Below are 19643 nucleotides of genomic sequence, written 5' to 3' on the forward strand. Positions count from 1 at the left end.
GCATCGCCTCTCTCCCTGTCTCATAATCACATAGCATTCATAGCATGTTAAATCACCGACCAGGCGTGATGTAGTTTTGCTTAAAAAAACCCAGGTCAGGCCTAACCTAGAAGGCATTTTGTCAGGAAATGAATCGGTATGATGTGTGGAGGAGCTATGGATGAAATATACTACCCCATGGGGAGTGATTATTATTATTTTGGTTGATATCTTGATATGATAATTCGCAGAGATAGAAGGCTTTGACAAATGCAGCACAGTCATCCCTGGATCAAAACAGCCTTTGAGGTCCGATAAAGCCTTTGATACCCAAAATCATAGGGAGAGTGGTTTACGTGCTGCACGAAAATCACACGAAGACTAGTGTTGTGCAGGTTGTTTTCAATGCTGCCTAGGACAGATGGAGGAGAGCAGGAGGAGGAAGTAGGGTGTCTTACCAAGCGTTGGGTCATACTCCCAGATGAAACGTCTGGTCAGAAACCTCACCACTAGAGCTGTAGAGATGGAGAGAGGGATAGATTGGGGGGGGAGAGAGAGAGAGAGAGAGAGAGAGAGAGAGAGAGGTATTAACATACTGTGCTGTAATTTAATTCAATCAATCAACTTAAATATAGAGAAAGTAAAAACATGAAGATAGGATTATGTCTTGACAGACAGAGATAATCAGTTTGGGTGGGATGGAACACTCTCCCCACTCAGTATCAGATGCACAGAGTGCTCATCTGATTACGCAACACTTTCTTCAGTTCAGAGGGACAACAACCTCGCTCTGATATGCACATCTAATCAGAGCCACTTACAAGCAGCAATGTATGAGACAGATGCTTGTAAGCCTTAAAGGGACCATGTGCATACCGTTTTGATACAGCAGCATGTCATCTGAATACAAATATGTATTAGCTGTCTGAATTGTTTTACATCCTCAAATACAGTGTGTGCTCAGAGACAGCCTGCTAGACCAAACATATGTTCCCCAAATATCTAATTACCCCTATCTTTTCATATAAAGTCACTTTGTGTCTGTTGTCATAATTGTGAAAACCACGAGACCATGCTATCCAATGATAGTCATTCCCATAGAAATAGAATAGAACACTACACTCAAAAAAAAATGCTGGGTTGTTTGGATGACCCAACTGCTGGGTTGCAGGCATTGGGACACTTAGTTGGGTTGTTTTCTTTAAAAACGGATGGGTTATTGATGCTGGGTGCTGGGCTTATTGAGATATTGAGATATGACCCAGCAGGTCAGATCAGAAGACTGGCCACCCGTGAGAGTAAACGTGATAACAATACAACAGAACAGATTAACATGTTAAGGTTGAACACTGACACCTTTGTGGTTTAAATGAGGCTTACATGTGTTTGACTTTCTAAAGAGCCTATGCATATCCCAATGTTGGGATAAATAATACATATCCTAATATTGTATCTCAATGTTGTGATATGTAAATAATAATGTTGGGAAATGTATATTAGAATATGTAATGTACAAAAATATTCAAGAATTTTTAAAATTTTCCGTGTACAAATTTAACACGATGAACAGGAATTATATTTGCTCTCACGGGTGTCCAAAAATAACTGAAAGCCACGCCCCTAAAAGGCCATGCCTCCTGAAAAGACCTAGCTGCTGGGTCAAAATAACCCAGTGTGTGTTCTGTCCAATATTTACCCAGCGCTGGGTTACCAAATAACCCAAACTGGGTTGTTTTTAATCCAGCATTTTGTAGAATGGTAGCGCTATCGTCATTCCGAAGGTAGAGTCCCAGTTCAAATAATTAAATATCCTTATGTGCCACGGGAACATTGACCTCCTGTCCTTATTGTAGAATTAAAAACCCATTGGCTGTAGTCGCTGTAGCCACTTCCCTGTGGTTTGGAAGAGTGCTGTCTTACAAAGGTAAAAATAGCTTCGGAGGACGATTAGGTTTCTATCTATGATTAATCCCACTCCTCACTTCAGTTGGATAATAATTTAAATGATTGATATTATTATGGCTGCACCATAAATTATCATGATAAAAGTTAATTTATTAGGCTACTGAAAGGCTGTTGATTGTGATCTGATACTTTAAGTGCATGTAGGGCCTTTATTTGACATTAATAGAGATAAAATAAGTGTTGTAGAGTGTGTTATTTATAGTGTTGACATTATCAAGTTGATAGTCTAGTAACTCCAAGTAAATGCAATAACTGCAATAATTGCCATTCAATTAGGTTGAGATGTGAAGATAATAAGAGCTTGGTAATTCCATCCAATATCTTATCTATGTAATAGGTATTCGAGGCATTAAAGAAAACTGTGTTTTCCACAAGTACATAGAGTAGCCAGCCAAATAGAAAAAGTAGCCAGCCAGGCGCCCCCGGGCCGGGGGGCTTGCCACCCAGGGTTCGAAATGTTTTGCAGAAGGAGCTCTATTTTAGTGGTCTCTGGTACATTCTAATGCCTTGAGTCTGTATACCCAGCTGATTAGCCGATGGCCGGCACTAATGGAAAACACTGCTGCAAATCACAGCTAGCTTTCAAATCTGTCAACCTGATGTCCACTCAGTCAAAACAGTTAGGGACAGTTCTAAATTTACTGGGGTGGTCCAAAATAGGGGAGGGCGGCAGGTAGCCTAGTGGTTAGAGTGTTGGGCCAGTAACTGAAAGGTTGCTGGTTCGAATAGCTGACCTGCGAAAATCTGTCGATGGGTCCTTGAGCACGGCACTTAACCCTAATTTGCTCCAGGGGTGCTGTACTACTATGGATGACCCTAAATAGAACATCTTAAATTGTCAAACTTTTTTTTTGCTTTGGGGAGGGTTGTGTGTTTTTTTTATTAGGCAGAGGGGAGGCTAATGCGTTTTTTCCCATGGTTTACATTTGCTCTTTTGAAGGTTTTACTATATAATTTCTTCCATCCTAGCCAAATGTCCTCATCTGCTTGCATGCGCCTCCCCTATATCAAAGTGTTTTGGTACTTCCTTTATGCACTATGCTTTTCCGCACGCTAATTTTTACTATACCACAGGTATATATAGTCTACCAGTCTGTCTATCCTACCTTCTATCCACCATTCATAGTGATAGCAATAGGCTAACTAGCAATCATACCCCACATAAAAGCATTTAATCAATTTTCAATATCAATCCACAACAACAAATAGGAATTGCTGATAGGCAGCGGAGAGGCCAGGTGCATCATTGCGCATGAAAGAACAGTGAAGACATGAGACACGCAGCTCAAAAAGCTCCCCTTTCAATAAATACTGAGGGTCTTATTTCTGGTGACATGATGATGATCGTGCAGACTATACATGCACTGTATCTGTGAGCTGAGTAGGCATTCTGCTATACCTACGTAAAACTATTTGTGACAAAACCTTCAGTAGGCCTAGAGTTGAAAATGCCATGGAAACCCATTTAACTTGTATTTTTTATTCAGTACATGGGAATTTAACCTTAAAAGTTATTTTTATGTGCACTACCTATTTACGCACAGACTTTTATCTGCAACAAGTGAATTTGATGGAAACACAACTCTGATGGAAAATGTGCATATTGTTTTTATGCAGATTTTTGAATACTTGCATGAAAATCTGTCGCTAATTGGATGGAAACCTAGCTATTGACACCTTAAAGACTCTGGCAAGTGCGCTAGTCCAGTGTCACTTTGATTATGCCTATACATCATGATTCACCAGCAGCCCCAAACATCTACAGAATAAGATACAGACCAGCCAAAACAAGCTTGTAAGAATTGTACTTAAACTACCCGCTCATACTCATCTGGAGGCGAGCATTTTAAGCAGCTAGGATGGCTATCTGTGGTAAAAAAATAGTAGTATTAATTCAGCTGGGTCTGGTCCACATAATTATCACGGACTCAGCCCCTAGGTACCTTTTTTGTTAGGGATGTCCACCAGCATAATACCAGAGTCAGAGACTCTAATATTCACTGTTTTAAATTTAAGAGTTTATTTGGTAAGAACACATTTTTATACACCGGTGCTGTTGAGTGGAGCAAACTACCACAGCAACTCAAAGCCATACCAACCACTTTTAAAAAGCATGTCAAAAGCTGGCTAATGTGTGAACAGTATAACCTTTTTTTGTCTGTATCTCTAATGTCTGTATCTCTGTAATGCCTGTATCTCTGTAATGCCTGTATCTCTGTAATGCCTGCATCTATGTAATGCCTGCATCTCTGTAATGTCTGTATCTATGTAATATCTGTATCTATGTAATTGTATATGTATTTGTGTAAATAATAGGGACCGCAATGGAAATAAGTCCACAACTTTATTGTGCAATCCCGGTCACTTTTAAAAAGCTTTGTACTGTGTGTATATACAGTTGAAGTCGGAAGTTTACATACACTTAGGTTGGAGTCATTAAAACTCGTTTTTCAACCACTCCACACATTTTCTTGTTAACAAACTATAGTTTTGGCAAGTCGGTTAGGACATCTACTTTGTGCATGACACAAGTAATTTTTCCAACAATTGTTTACAGACAGATTATTTCACTTATAATTCACTGTATCACAATTCCAGTGGGTCAGAAGTTTACATACACTAAGTTGACTGTGCATTTAAACAGCTTGGAAAATTCCAGAAAAAGATCTCATGGCTTTAGAAGCTTCTGATAGGCTAACTGACATCATTTGAGTCAATTGGAGGTGTACTTGTGGATGTATTTCAAGGCCTACCTTCAAACTCAGTGCCTCTTTACTTGACATCATGGGAAAATAAAAAGAAATCAGCCAAAAAATTGTAGACCCCCACAAGTCTGGTTCATCCTTGGGAGCAATTTCCAAACACCTGAAGGTACCACGTTTATCTGTACAAACAATAGTATGCAAGTATAAACACCATGGGACCACACAGCCGTCATACCGCTCAGGAAGGAGACGCATTCTGTCTCCTAGAGATGAACGTACTTTGGTGCAAAAAGTGCAAATCAATCCCAGAACAACAGCAAAGGACCTTGTGAAGATGCTGGAGGAAACAGGAACAAAAGTATCTATATCCACAGTAAAACGAGTCCTATATCGACATAACCTGAAAGGCCGCTCAGCAAGGAAGAAGCCACTGCTCCAAAACCGCCATAAAAAAGCGAGACTATGGTTTGCAACTGCACATGGGGACAAAGATCTGAGTTTTTGGAGAAATGTCCTCTGGTCTGATTAAATAAAAATCTAATTGTTTGGCCATAATGACCATCGTTATGTTTGGAGGAAAAAGGGGGCAGCTTGCAAGCCGAAGAACACCATCCCAACCGTGAAGCACGGGGGTGGCAGCATCATGCTGTGGGGGTGCTTTGCTGCAGGAGGGACTGGTACACTTCACAAAATAGATGGCATCATGAGGAAGGAAAATTATGTGGATATATTGAAGCAACATCTCAAGACATCAGTCAGGAAGTTAAAGCTTGGTCGCAAAAGGGTCTTCCAAATGGACAATGACCCCAAGCATACGTCCAAAGTTGTGGCAAAAAACATTTGTGGGCAGAACTGAAAAAACGTGTGCGAGCAAGGAGGCCTACAAACCTGACTCAGTTACACCAGCTCTGTCAGGAGGAATGGGCCATAATTCACCCAACTTATTGTGGGAAGCTTGTGGAAGGCTACCCGAAACGTTTGACCCAAGTTAAACAATTTAAAAGACAATGCAACCAAATACTAATTGAGTGTATGTAAACTTCTGACCCACTACTATTATTCTGACATTTCACATTCTTAAAATAAAGTGGTGATCCTAACTGACCTAAAACAGGGAATTTTTACTAGGATTAAATGTCAGGAATTGTGAAAACTGAGTTTAAATGTATTTGGCTAAGGTGTATGTAAACTTCCGACTTCGACTGTATGTATTATTTTAACTGACAAATATAATTTCCCCCTAGTTGATCATTGTCTGCAGCCGGCTCTGATCGTAGTGTAGGCCTAGGCAGGGAGAGTGAGCTCGTCCGTGGTGGTCGGCGAACCCTCAACCTTCTGGCCCGTATCCCGGCGAGGCATTGACTGTGCCACAAAAGCATGCTGAAGTGGCAGTCGATATCCACGTTTCTAAACACAGGGTCGCTATAGTTATTGTTATTTGTGGTCGTAAACATTATTTTGAGTTAATTATATGAGGAGGAAGGGTGTGCAATGTTTTTTTTACAGTACAATGGGAGGGTCATGTGAAAATATTTTTCATATTGGGGAGTGGGGTGCATTTGATTTTTTACGACACCTTCAACTGTCTCTTATTTATTCGATTTGCTTCCTCTTGACAACGCTTCACTCCAACGCTTTGCTTGAAATTTGCATAAAGTAGAGCAGAGCTGAACTTTTTCTACCACTCCACTAGCAGGGTTCTCGCCGCTCACCTTCCCACAATCCCCTGCACATTTCTCTGCGTGCCCTCGTTGAAAATGAATGGGGGCGGAACTTCTCCTGCCAAATTCGTTGTTGGTGAAAAGCCACTGTAAGGCGAAGGTCTCAGACTTCAATGGGAGTATGGCGGCAGGCGGTAAAACGCAAGCAGTTTTGCAAGCGCCATGGTACGTGGTGCTCGCTCCAGTGAGCGGCGCCGCTGGCTTGGCGCGCCAAAATTAGCTGAATTCTTGAGCGGCCGCCACGCATGGTTGACCAATGTGCAGAGTTCATCTTGTCAAACAAACAATGTTTTAATGACAACATTCGAGCTGACAACAACCGGGACTACTGGTCTCTACACACGGTAAGTGGATTTTCTTGCGGTTCAATTGCCGTTTACCGCGGTCCGTCTGTAAGAGCCTTTAGACTCATGACCGAGTGATGCTGCCGCGCCGCGCAGAACCCCAAACCTGGCTGGCTGCAGTCTGATTTGCCTTATCATTAAAACAGGCCACACGCTCCCGCTGCGCTTCCTCTGTAGCTAATTATACAGTCATCTACCCCCGGTAATTTAGCACCACGCACCACCGTGTAATCCAATTAAGATTGGAAGAATTTTCACATGACCCTCCCCTTGTACTGTAAAATAAATTGAACACCCTCCCATCTCATAGAATTAACTCAAAATAATGTTTACAACCACAAATAACAATAACTATAGCGACCCTGTGTTTATAAACGTGGATATCGACTTTGCCACTTCAGCATGCTTTTGTGGCACAGTCGATGCCACACAGGGCTACGGGCCAGACAAGCACACTCTCCCTGCCTGTTTCATTACACTACGACCAGAGCCAGCTGCAGACAATGATCAGCTAGGGGGAAAACAGATTTTCAACATTTTGTTGCCATATTTATAATTATATAAAATATATGCAACGAATTTTCTATCAACAGGTTTCTGTGCCAATGCACCACACAACCAATAAACAAAGCATACCGACATCGGGCACTTCAATATCATGGTTTGCGTTTTCAACACCACAATAAATAGACTATCTCAATCTGGACAAACAGAGAATGCATCCCTCCCTATCTTGTAGGCTTACCCAGTATCGATGGATTGGTTTGACAATCTCCGAATGTCATTCAACTTTTTGGTGTTTTGTAACAGATGTCTCTTCCATTCATCAATTGGCCACTGCACAGTTTGGATTGATTGATTGATTTTATTTGTCAGTAAAAAAAAATACATATACAGTGGGGAGAACAAGTATTTGATACACTGCCGATTTTGCAGGTTTTCCTACTTACAAAGCATGTAGAGGTCTGTAATTTTTATCATAGGTACACTTCAACTGTGAGAGAAGGAATCTAAAACAAAAATCCAGAAAATCACATTGTATGATTTTTAAGTAATTAATTTGCATTTTATTGCATGACATAAGTATTTGATACATCAGAAAAGCAGAACTTAATATTTGGTACAGAAACCTTTGTTTGCAATTACAGAGATCATACGTTTCCTGTAGGTCTTGACCAGGTTTGCACACACTGCAGCAGGGATTTTGGCCCACTCCTCCATACAGACCTTCTCCAGATCCTTCAGGTTTCAGGGCTGTCGCATGGCAATACAGACTTTCAGCTCCCTCCAAAGATTTTCTATTGGGTTCAGGTCTGGAGACTGGCTAGGCCACTCCAGGACCTTGAGATGCTTCTTACGGAGCCACTCCTTAGTTGCCCTGGCTGTGTGTGTCGGGTCGTTGTCAAGCTGGAAGACCCAGCCACGACCCATCTTCAATGCTCTCACTGAGGGAAGGAGGTTGTTGGCCAAGATCTCGCGATACATGGTCCCATCCATCCTCCCCTCAATACGGTGCAGTCGTTCTGTCCCCTTTGCAGAAAAGCATCCCCAAAGAATGATGTTTCCACCTCCATGCTTCACGGTTGGGATGGTGTTCTTGGGGTTGTACTCATCCTTCTTCTTCCTCCAAACATGGCGAGTGGAGTTTAGACCAAAAAGCTCTATTTTTGTTTCATCAGACCACATGACCTTCTCCCATTCCTCCTCTGGATCATCCAGATGGTCATTGGCAAACTTCAGACAGGCCTGGACATGCGCTGGCTTGAACAGGGGGACCTTGCGTGCGCTGCAGGATTTTAATCCATGACGGCGTAGTGTGTTACTAATGGTTTTCTTTGAGACTGTGGTCCCAGCTCTCTTCAGGTCATTGACCAGGTCCTGCCGTGTAGTTCTGGGCTGATCCCTCACCTTCCTCATGATCATTGATGCCCCACGAGGTGAGATCTTGCATGGAGCCCCAGACCGAGGGTGATTGACCGTCATCTTGAACTTCTTCCATTTTCTAATAATTGCGCCAACAGTTGTTGCCTTCTCACCAAGCTGCTTGCCTATTGTCCTGTAGCCCATCCCAGCCTTGTGCAGGTCTACAATTTTATCCCTGATGTCCTTACACAGCTCTCTGGTCTTGGCCATTGTGGAGAGGTTGGAGTCTGTTTGATTGAGTGTGTGGACAGGTTTCTTTTATACAGGTAACAAGTTCAAACAGGTGCAGTTAATACAGGTAATGAGTGGAGAACAGGAGGGCTTCTTAAAGAAAAACTAACAGGTCTGTGAGAGCTGGAATTGTTACTGGTTGGTAGGTGATCAAATACTTATGTCATGCAATAAAATGCAAATTAATTACTTAAAAATCATACAATGTGATTTTCGGGATTTTAGATTCCGTCTCTCACAGTTGAATAGTACCTATGATAAAAATTACAGACCTCTACATGCTTTGTAAGTAGGAAAACCTGCAAAATCGGCAGTGTATCAAATACTTGTTCTCCCCACTGTATACACACAAATATTTTTTAAGTGACTGGGATTGCACAATAAAGTCGGGGACTTATTTTCATTGCGGTCCCTATTTTTAACATAAATACATATACAATTACATAGATACAGACATTACAGAGATACAGACAAAAAAATGCTCAACCTCTAGATGAATATGAGGGGGGAGTTTAAGTACAATTCTTACAAGCTTGTTTGGCTGGTAGCTTATTCTTTAGATGTTTGGGGCTGCTGGTGAATCATGATGTGTAGGCATAATAAAAGTGACACTGGAGTAGCACACTTGCCACAGTCTTTAGGGTGTCTATAGCTAGGTTTCCATCCAATTAGTGACCCTTTACTCAGTACTTTGTTGAAGCTCCTTTGGCAGCGATTACAGTCTCAAGTCTTCTTGGGTATGACGCTACGAGCTTGGCACACCTGTATTTGGGGAGTTTTTCCCCATTCTTCTATCCTCTCAAGCTCTGTCAGGTTGGATGGGGAGCGTCACTGCACAGCTATTTTCAGGTTTTTCCAGAGATGTTCGATCAGGTTCAAGTCCGGGCTCTGGCTGGGCCACTCAAGGAAATTCAGAGACTTGTCCCGAAGCCACTCCTGCGTTGTCTTGGCTGTGTGCTTAGGGTTGTTGTCTTGTTGGAAGGTGAACCTTCGCCCTGGTCTGAGGTCCTGAGCAGGTTTTCATCAAGGATCTCTCTGTACTTTGTCCGTTCATCTTGCCCTCAATCCTGACTAGTCTTCCTGCCGCTGAAAAGCATCACCACAGCATGATGCTGCCACCACCATGCTTCACCGTAGGGATGGTATTGGCCAGGTGATGAGCGGTGCCTGGTTCCCTCCAGATTTGACACTTGGCATTCATGCCAAAGAGTTCAATCTTGGTTTCATCAGACCAGAGAAACTTGTTTCTCATGGTCAGAGTCCTTTAGGTGCCTTTTGGCAAACTCCAAGTGGGCTGTCATCTGCCATTTACAGAGGAATGGTTTCCATCTGGCCATTGTACTATAAAGGCCTGATTGGTGGAGTGCTGCAGAGATGGTTGTCCTTCTGGAAGCTGTGTGCCTTTACAAATCATGCCCAATCAATTGAATTTACCACAGGTGGACTCCAATCAAGTTGTAGAAACATCAAGGATGATCAATGGAAACAAGATGCACCTGAGCTTAATTTCGAGTCTCATAGCAAAGGGTCTGAATACTTACGTAAATAAGGTATTTCTGTTTTTGCTGGGCTTTTGATGAGGGAAAAAAAATATTTAATCAATTTTAGAATAAGGCTGTAACGTAACAAAATGTGGAAAAAGTGAAGGGGTCTGAAATCTTTCCGAATGCACTGTAAACGTACAGAAGGAGGGTAATTTGTAGATTTTCGATCCAATTATTTTGTATAAAAGATAAGCATTATATTGTTGATTATAGGAGTAACTCTGGTAGGCCTGAAACAGTCTTCCTCACCTCAAGTTCAACTGTCGGAGTCAGTTGGAGCGCCGGGGCGCACTGCCTTCATATCATAGGCCTGCAGTAGCTAAAGCTTAATAATAGCCGCACCATACCAAACCTTCACAAACATTTCTAAACTTGATTAGGGTAATATCAAAAGTAAGTCAAGCCATTGTTTATGAGAAAAACCCACTACTCTCCCCTGTGCCCCCTCCCCTCTTTTGGACCACCCCTCTCCCCAGTAAATTTCGATCTGTCCCTTACTTCAATCTTAGGTTTCACATGGCCCCCCCACATTCTGAAATTGCATTTCTGTCCCCCACAGTTTTAGCATTGGAATGTGATACATTCCAATTGAGTGGTTCTTCACTAAATTGGGCTTTTCTGTCACGATCGTCGGGAACAGAGGACCAATGCGCAGCGTTATTTGCGAACATATTTATTAAATAAGATAACACGAACAAAAACAACAAAACGATAACGTGACGTCCTTAGATAAACACAACCTACTTGGAACAAGATCCCACAACCACTGTGGGAAAACAGCCTGTCTAAATGTGGTTCCCAATCAGAGACAACCAGCAACAGCTGACACTTGTTGCCTCTGATTGAGAACCACACTGGCCAACATAGAAATACTTAACCTAGAATGGAAAACACATGAAAACTCACACCCTGGCTCAACATACTAGAGTCCCCAGAGCCAGGGCGTGACAGTACCCCCCCCCCCCAAAGGCGCGGACTCCGACCGCGCCAACCAAACACCACAGGGGAGGGACCGGGTGGGCACTCCGCCTTGGCGGCGGATCTGGCTCCGGGCATGATCCCCACTCCCTCTCTAACCCCCCAAAGTACCCCTGGTCCGGTCTGGCCCTGCTGGCCGGAGCTGGACTGAACACTGGTGGAGCGGATTGCTCTAGCTCCGGCGTGGAGCAGCTGACCGGTACCGGACCAGGCACCGGTGGAACAGGCACGGGCTGTGCCGGACTGACGACGCACACCATTGGCTTGGTGTGGGGAGCAGGAACAGTCCGAGCCGGGCTGGCGACGTGCACCATAGGCTTGGTGCGGGGAGCAGGAGCGGGCCGGACCGGGCTGACAAAGCGCACCACTGACTTGGTGCGGAGAGCAGGAATGGACCGGGCCGGGCTGGCGACGCGCACCACTGACTTGGTGCGGGGAGCAGGAACAGGCCGGGCCGGGCTGGCGACGCGCACCATAGGCTTGGTGCGGGGAGCAGGAACAGGCCGGGCCGGGCTGGCGACGCGCACCATAGGCTTGGTGCGGGGAGCAGGAACAGGCCGGACCGGGCTGACGAAGCGCACCATAGGCTTGGTGCGGGGAGCAGGAACAGGCCGGGCCGGGCTAGAGTCCCCAGAGCCAGGGCGTGACATTTTCAATACCTTGTTTGACTTACTTCGGTTCTGCTTGGAAGCAACACATTTTGCCACTAATGTGGTTAAAGTAAACTCAAAAAGCAGCTACAGTCATGCAACTAGCAATTAGTCCCAGACCAACCTCAATGCAGAGCACAATATCATTTGTCATTTTGGAGAGCAGGTAGCCAGAGCTGTCCAACTAGGCTACAGACCCATTTTTCTTCTTCTCTTGTTTGCCTGAAATTCCCGGTGACCGTCTAGGTCAAAGTAGTTGTGCCTTTTTCAGGTGGAAAGAACAAGCAATGGAGTGTGAAGCCTTGTTCGAGGTAACATACAATATCTGATGTCAGTGCTGTTCAAATTGAACCAGACTCAAAATGCTCAAAAGGCTTTGGATGAATTCCTAGAAAAGTAGAGCTTTTACAGATAATGTGCTTCCTTCCATAAGAGCTCCTTCAAAAGCAAGAATGTGTTATTGTAAATGTCTCTTATCAGTCCTAGTCTAAAACCACAAGCTTACTGAAAAACATGGTGCAGGGCTCAAAAACACAATAATGGCTACTCCACTCTTTTCCTGCCAGGCTGTGTTTCAGTAGATGATAAAGCTCTTATAAACCTGTGTTCTATTAGCACAGGCCAAGGGAAAACAGCTTAATCCTCCCCATCTGAATGGTGCCGCGGCTGCTACACAATATCTAGTGACTATCTGTCTGACACACTGACTACTAGATCAATAGCCTCAGAGGAGCGAGGACTGTGGCCTGTTACAACTGGGCTGTCGTTAAGATCAATAGCTGAGCCTTGGGAAAGAAGAACATCATGGCAGATTTCACAATAAAACGGAAAAACTGAAAAACAAAACAAGCCCAGACTTGTTAGAGAATTGACTCAACATGTAACCTAGGCAGGGATCAAAAAAGAAACTACCCGTTTTTATAACCTGGGCCAAAGTGTCAGAGTAGGAGTGCTAGGATAAGGTCCCCTCTGTCCATGTAATCTTATTCATTATGATCTAAAAGTCAAAACGGATCCTAGATCAGCACTCCTACTCTACGGGCCAAAGACAAACAGAGAGAGGAGGACCTTTAAGTTTGCTGTCTCGAGTCAACATAGCAACCATGGGAGGTGATTAGAAACAGGTTCCTTTTGTCTCGGGGTGAACTAATTACCTTTATAACATCAGAGGGAGAATGTCTGTCTGATAACAAACAAAGCAGAAGCAATTAGCAGCTCCCAAGACCTTGTTCTGGACCAGTGCCAGTGTTATTTATTGAACAGGCCCCTATTGATTCCACCACAGCCACCAGACAGACACCCCACAGCCCCAGGGTTCCAGCTTGCCTTCCGGGGTCACAAAAACTGCTGTGAGGTTCCTCTCTCCCATGAAGACCTAATCTCTGTCTGGTGGGTAGTCTACACTAGCCTGGTTAAACCTGACTGAATTTGAGTGCAGTGTTCAGTCTGGTTTTACCAGGCTAAGCCTCCACAGTACAAATATTTACAAGTAATTTCCCCCCTCTGTGTTTGATATGAATCTTTCATTCATTTATTGATGTTTTATGACTACAGAGCTGTCATGTTTGTTGCAGGTCCATTTGGGACATTGCTTTCTCATGGTTTACATTAACTGGCCTGGCACTGAGATCCAATCAAAGTTGAAGTAAATCATTAACTGGAGTGGCTGTTTGGGTAGTTTTAATTGCATTCCTCTACACAGTATCCTATCATCTCACTACTGCTCCATTGAAATGTTGACTGACTGACATGTAACTTGTAGGTAACATGTATGCCGGTCACCAAACTCTTATAATGAACTCCTCCACAAAATAAACAGTGTTACTCCACTCAACAATATAAAACCCACATCAAATTTGTTCTTAAAGCAATTTAAAATGTATGGGGTCACAACCATGGAAACAAATGTATTATTTGGCACAGCTGAGGACATGACTGTATGTAATGTGAAAAAGAAAGCTTATTGGCTACAGTGCAGGTCCAATGCGTCATGCACTTCATGTGGCCGCCTCGTGACATTCCCCCTCCTCTCATGTGACAAATTGATTTTCAGATCAATTATGGCATTATGGGGTGCATGTAGGCCGGGCCCCATAGATCTTACAGCGATCACCATGACGATTGATTGCTGTTGTCCAGCTGATCTGCCCTACACAGGAACCAGGGCTGGTGGAAATCAAATAACTGTCTATTTAGTAAGAGGAGTAACAGAGTAGGAGGTGTGTGTTTTCATACATACTTGTTTTCCCATTGCCCAATCCTATCTCACCAGTCATTTGTCTTTGACAGTAGGTGCAGTGCCAAAAGGCGGTTTGAGTTGGAATATCCCATTGATCAAATCTGATCTGAAGAAAGTACGGTCTTATTCTTGAGGACATGCCTGTAGCTACAACTACTTCAAGAAAATAGCAAAAACTGAGATGTATTTAAGATCTGTCTAAGTGTGATTCTGGCAAATATAGACTGGGCTCATTCAATTTGATCCTCTAAGACCTTACCAACCTGATGCTCACTGTGAGGATGATTATAACTACAGTATGCGAGCTGGCGTGTCACCAGGTTTACAGAAAATATATGGTATGCAATGTAAAGGTAGAATTCAACTGTACAGAATACTGTCGAAATATTTCAATATGTGGTCTCTTAGTAGGTCTCAAGTTAATTTATCCTTTGAATAACACAAACCTGTACACTACCATTAAACACTGCATGTTTATGCTTCTATTTCTAACACTTTGTTCTGTCTGCCTCTTTACATGCAGCTTGAGTTATGTAGCAGGCATTTTAACAAGATGAATATACAGTGAGGGGAAAAAAGTATTTGATCCCCTGCTGATTTTGTACATTTACCCACTGACAAAGACATGATCAGTCTATAATTTTAATGGTAGTTTTATTTGAACAGTGAGAGACAGAATAACAACAAAAAAATCCAGAAAAACGCATGTCAAATATGTTATTAATTGATTTGCATTTTAAATGAGGGAAATAAGTATTTGACCCCTCTGCAAAACATGACTTAGTACTTGGTGGCAAAACCCTTGTTGGCAATCACAGAGGTCAGACATTTCTTGTAGTTGGCCACCAGGTTTGCACACATCTCAGGAGGGATTTTGTTCCACTCCTCTTTGCAGATCTTCTCCAAATCATTAAGGTTTCGAGGCTGACGTTTGGCAACTCGAATCTTCAGCTCCCTCCACAGCTCCCTCCACGGCCCTGTATATGTGCTTTCTTGAGCAGGGGGACCTTGCGGGCGCTGCAGGATTTCAGTCCTTCACGGCGTAGTGTGTTACCAATTGTTTTCTTGGTAACTATGGTCCCAGCTGCCTTGAGATCATTGACAAGATCCTCCCGTGTAGTTCTGGGCTGATTCCTCACCGTTCTCATGATCATTGCAACTCCATGAGGTGAGATCTTGCATGGAGCCCCAGGCCGAGGGAGACTGACAGTTCTTTTGTGTTTCTTCCATTTGCGAATAATCGCACCAACTGTTGTCACCTTCTCACCAAGCTGCTTGGTGATGGTCTTGTAGCCCATTACAGCCTTGTGTAGGTCTACAATCTTTTCCCTGACATCCTTGGAGAGCTCTTTGGTCTTGGCCATGGTGGAGAGTTTGGAATCTGATTGATTGCTTCTGTGGACAGGTGTCTTTTATACAGGTAACAAACTGAGATTAGGAGCACTCCCTTTAAGAGTGTGCTCCTAATCTGAGCTCGTTACCTGTATAAAAAGACACCTGGGAGCCAGAAATCTTTCTGATTGAGAGGGGGTCAAATACTTATTTCCCTCATTAAAATGCTAATCAATTTATAACATTTTTGACATGCGTTTTTCTGGATTTTTTTGTTGTTATTCTGTCTCTCACTGTTCAAATAAACCTACCATTCAAATGATAGACTGATAATTTCTTTGTCAGTGGGCAAACGTACAAAATCAGCAGGGGATCAAATACTTTTTTCCCCTCACTGTAGTGAACTGGATTGATCTTTATATTGTAAAGAGCAGTTGGAGATCCATTAGTGGCACTCAAGGCATTTAAACAAATTATACTGTAATTGTGGGTATAAGGGCAACACACAGAGATGCAAATAGCAAAAAAGTGACAGCTCAGTTAGAAAGCTTTTCCAACGTCATAGACTGCAGTAGTCAGGACCGACTCGAGCCATGCTGCAAAAAAATACTCTGGTCACTTCCTGTGAACACGAGGTCACGGCTCTGTGTCAGTCTCAGCGTCCAGCGGATGCTTTCCCAGAGCCCCTTTCACCGCCAGACGCTCTCTTGGGCATGTTTGTGTTCCCTGGGTAACAAGGGTCTCCAGAGCCATTGATAAACAAGATTTGAAAGGACAACAACTACAACGTTGCTAGATAAATGGAAATTGATAACCAAAGGAACTTGTTAAGTCTAGAGTTTAATCGGACGGAGACATGGATGACTTCCATGATAGGCTACATCTTTGCAAAATGTCATTGGCAGCTCCAATGATGGTCTGTAGGCCTAGTAAGAAGATCCTTGTTTAGATTATTTTGTAAATCATTATTGCCAATTAACTGTAGTGGCCCTAGCTAGAGCTGTATTTGCATGAGTCAACACTTTCCTTTCTAGGGCCTCTCTGCTCATTAGTGGGTATCATGACCTACACAAGGCTGGTTTCGTGATAAGAATGTGTACACTATAACTTACTAGGGGCCCAAACAAATATAATGACAATGTGCTATGCCCCATACAGTTATCCAAACTCTAAAGAGATGAGAAATTAGGGTAGGTGATTATTTCATACAATGCTTAATTAGTAGGCCTAACATTTACAGAAGAAGTGCCAATCCTATCAAGTGCAAACACAACACAAATTTGTTCATGACTGTGTAATGTACTGCCTCTCTGCCATTTCCCTGGACTCTGATACCAATCATCTTCCAAAAATGGAACAAATAAATGACCTCTGTTACTACAAACCTCTGCACAATGTCACAACACTAAGATAAGCAAATCCTTTCTTTAATTTAAAACCATCATGAATCACAGAAAGTCCCCCCTGAAAGCTGCAGCTGGGGAAAATTAATACCTCCCTTTACATTTACATTTTAGTCATTAAGCAGACGCTCTTATCCAGAGCGACTTACAGTTAGTGAGTGCATACATTTTTCATACATTTCTCTTTAAATACCAGTGTGAACAGCCTGCCTCCAAAACTGGCACATCATTTAAATGCTGTGTTTGTTTACACACACCAGTGATGTGCAGTCAGGGTGTGTGTATAATCTAACAGAAAGCTGTTATGAAAAGCCAAATACAAAATGGACATTCTTTTTTGTTATCTATGCTTAAAATTTGCTAAAACTGCATCAAAAATCATAAAGGCGCCAGGGTATTCATGCCTTCCTTCCCATCCATTCAAATCGTGCATGCTTATTGCCTAAACATGGTGTGTGGGTAAGCTTTGGGCGTGCCTACATCATTTGGCGCTCGCAGCCGTTGAACTGAACAAAGCTAGATAGCTAGCAAAAACAATCTGACAAATGGACCTCAAACTATTTTCCAAGTTGGATTTTCCAAGGAAAACTTGGTATAATTCAGAGAGGGCGACCAACACCTACGCTTCCTGACCTTCATCAGAGGAAGGGACAGAAAATCATCCAATCGAATGCACCACACTCAGCCTGACAGACACAGCAACCCAGAGCAGACAGTCGATCACAGATGAGAGGAGAGGAATGTTTTACAACATTCAAATGAAAGACAGATAATGTTGTAATGTTTTGGGGCATGTTCTTCAATTGGAGGATAGTCAATGCCGAAGGTTTGGCTCTATCAGCTGCAATCAGAACCTGACCAGTCTAGAAGATAGGGCTTATATGTACTGTAAGAGTGCAGACGTACACTATAGATAGATATACACTACCTCTGTACTTTTCCATATACAGTATGAGGTCACAGAAGAGGCAAAGGTAAACCATGCCATCTCTGCATTAGCTGGTGATTATGGGTTTACCTCTAAGTGAACCCTCTCGAGTTAAGCCATAACCTCACAGGCCTCAGGCTATATCGTTCCTGTTTGATCACAGCATGTAGGCCTATTAGAGAAGTGCTAAATGCACAGAATGATGTTAATGTAGCCATGGGACACAAAAAATAACCATGCACTCTATTCGACCTGATACACCTCATCCCTAATTGTAGTATACATATCCTTAAATGGGTGTGTAATTACTCACTTGTTCAGTCAAATCGAACTCATCTCTTTTCAATACACCTTTATGGGACTAAAGGATTATGGAGGTCAATGGGGATGGATTGCTTTTGATTAAATTAAACAGGTTACTTTGAATGACTGAGAGTTCCCCCGAAGGAGGGTCTGACCAGTGTCACGCCACTTTGTACGTGTTACAACTCTTTATAAACATACAAACAATGAGGGAGGGGGGGGGGGGGGGTGAGAAAGAAAGCCGCCTTTCACTCCTGGCCCCTACGGCAGCATAAAGTAGGACACTTGGGAGAGTACGATTTCTCACTTTTCTAAGGGTGCAAAGGACCAAAACCCGGTATTGTCGGTTGGGACTCTGGGAAGGGCGTAAGGTTTCTGATACTCCTTTGGATCTCTCGCTAATCTGGCCAATGAACAATTGGGTTCTACTCGTATTCACCCTGGTTCACGTGTCTCCCAGGTGATGGTGGGAGATTTCCTGGGGTTATCTCCTTAAATTAATCAGGAAGCAAGTACACATGATTTGACATTGTGTAAGATATTTGAGAGTCATTGAGCTAATATGAGTTTGAAAATTACCTGTGACATGGAGGTTACTAAATAGATGACTTCATAGGGAATGGATGACTAGGAATGGAATTGTTTATTTATAAAAAAAATACTTTAGCTTAGATATCACTTTATGAACACTTAAAGATAAAATACCTAAAAAACTAATAGTGGGTGTGTTATTGCTCAACTATTCCTACATTTAACCAGATGTTTAGCCAAAAATAACCCTACTACGGATTATGAATAATTGCATAAACATATGATTTTTCTTGTGTTACACAGGACTTAAAATATTTATGTTCTGCATTATGCTATGAGTGAATGGAGAACACCTGGCAACATATAGTATTGTATTAAATCAGCTAAAAACCTCCATCCAGAGGAGAGATCTGAACAGATCTTTGTGTCTACCTAATGACTACACTCTTTGCACCTGTCTTTCTATCTAGAACCTAAAAGGGTTCTTCAGCTGACCCCACAGGAGAACCCTTTGAAGAACCCTATTGGGTTCCATTTCGAACCATTTCCCCAGAGGCTTCTACATGGAACCCAAAATAGTTTTACCTGGAACCAAAAAGGGTTATACTTGGAACCAAAAAGGGTTCTCCTATGGGGACAGCCGAAGAACCCTTTTGGAACCCTTAAAAAAAAAAAGAGTGTAGCATTAGAGTGTGTTGTGTCCACCTGAAGACAAGCACTAGAGAGTGTGTTGTGTGTTATTGAGAGGGTGGACAGATCCACTTAGGAACTCAGCCATTCACAGCCACTCAATTTGCCAAAAGGGTGCCACAGGAAAACAAATACATTAACCTGAGTGTTTCCTCACAAGCCCTGCGTCTTAAAAAG

The 19643-nt window shown here is 42.8% G+C and overlaps 1 protein-coding gene across 1 annotated transcript in view; it reads right to left on the reverse strand.

Moving 5' to 3' along the window:
* LOC311140431 (ras-related and estrogen-regulated growth inhibitor-like) overlaps window positions 1-19643 on the reverse strand; it is a 53492-nt gene that overhangs the window by 4739 nt on the left and 29110 nt on the right. The window contains exon 3 of the mRNA XM_084175487.1: window positions 438-494. Within this exon, the coding sequence (XP_084031613.1) occupies window positions 438-494 (57 nt within the window). The remainder of the gene's footprint in view (window positions 1-437; window positions 495-19643) is intronic.

The sequence above is a fragment of the Coregonus lavaretus genome (assembly GCF_964263955.1).
Source record: "Coregonus lavaretus genome assembly, chromosome: 13".
In the NCBI taxonomy this organism is placed as follows: Eukaryota; Metazoa; Chordata; class Actinopteri; order Salmoniformes; family Salmonidae; genus Coregonus; species Coregonus lavaretus.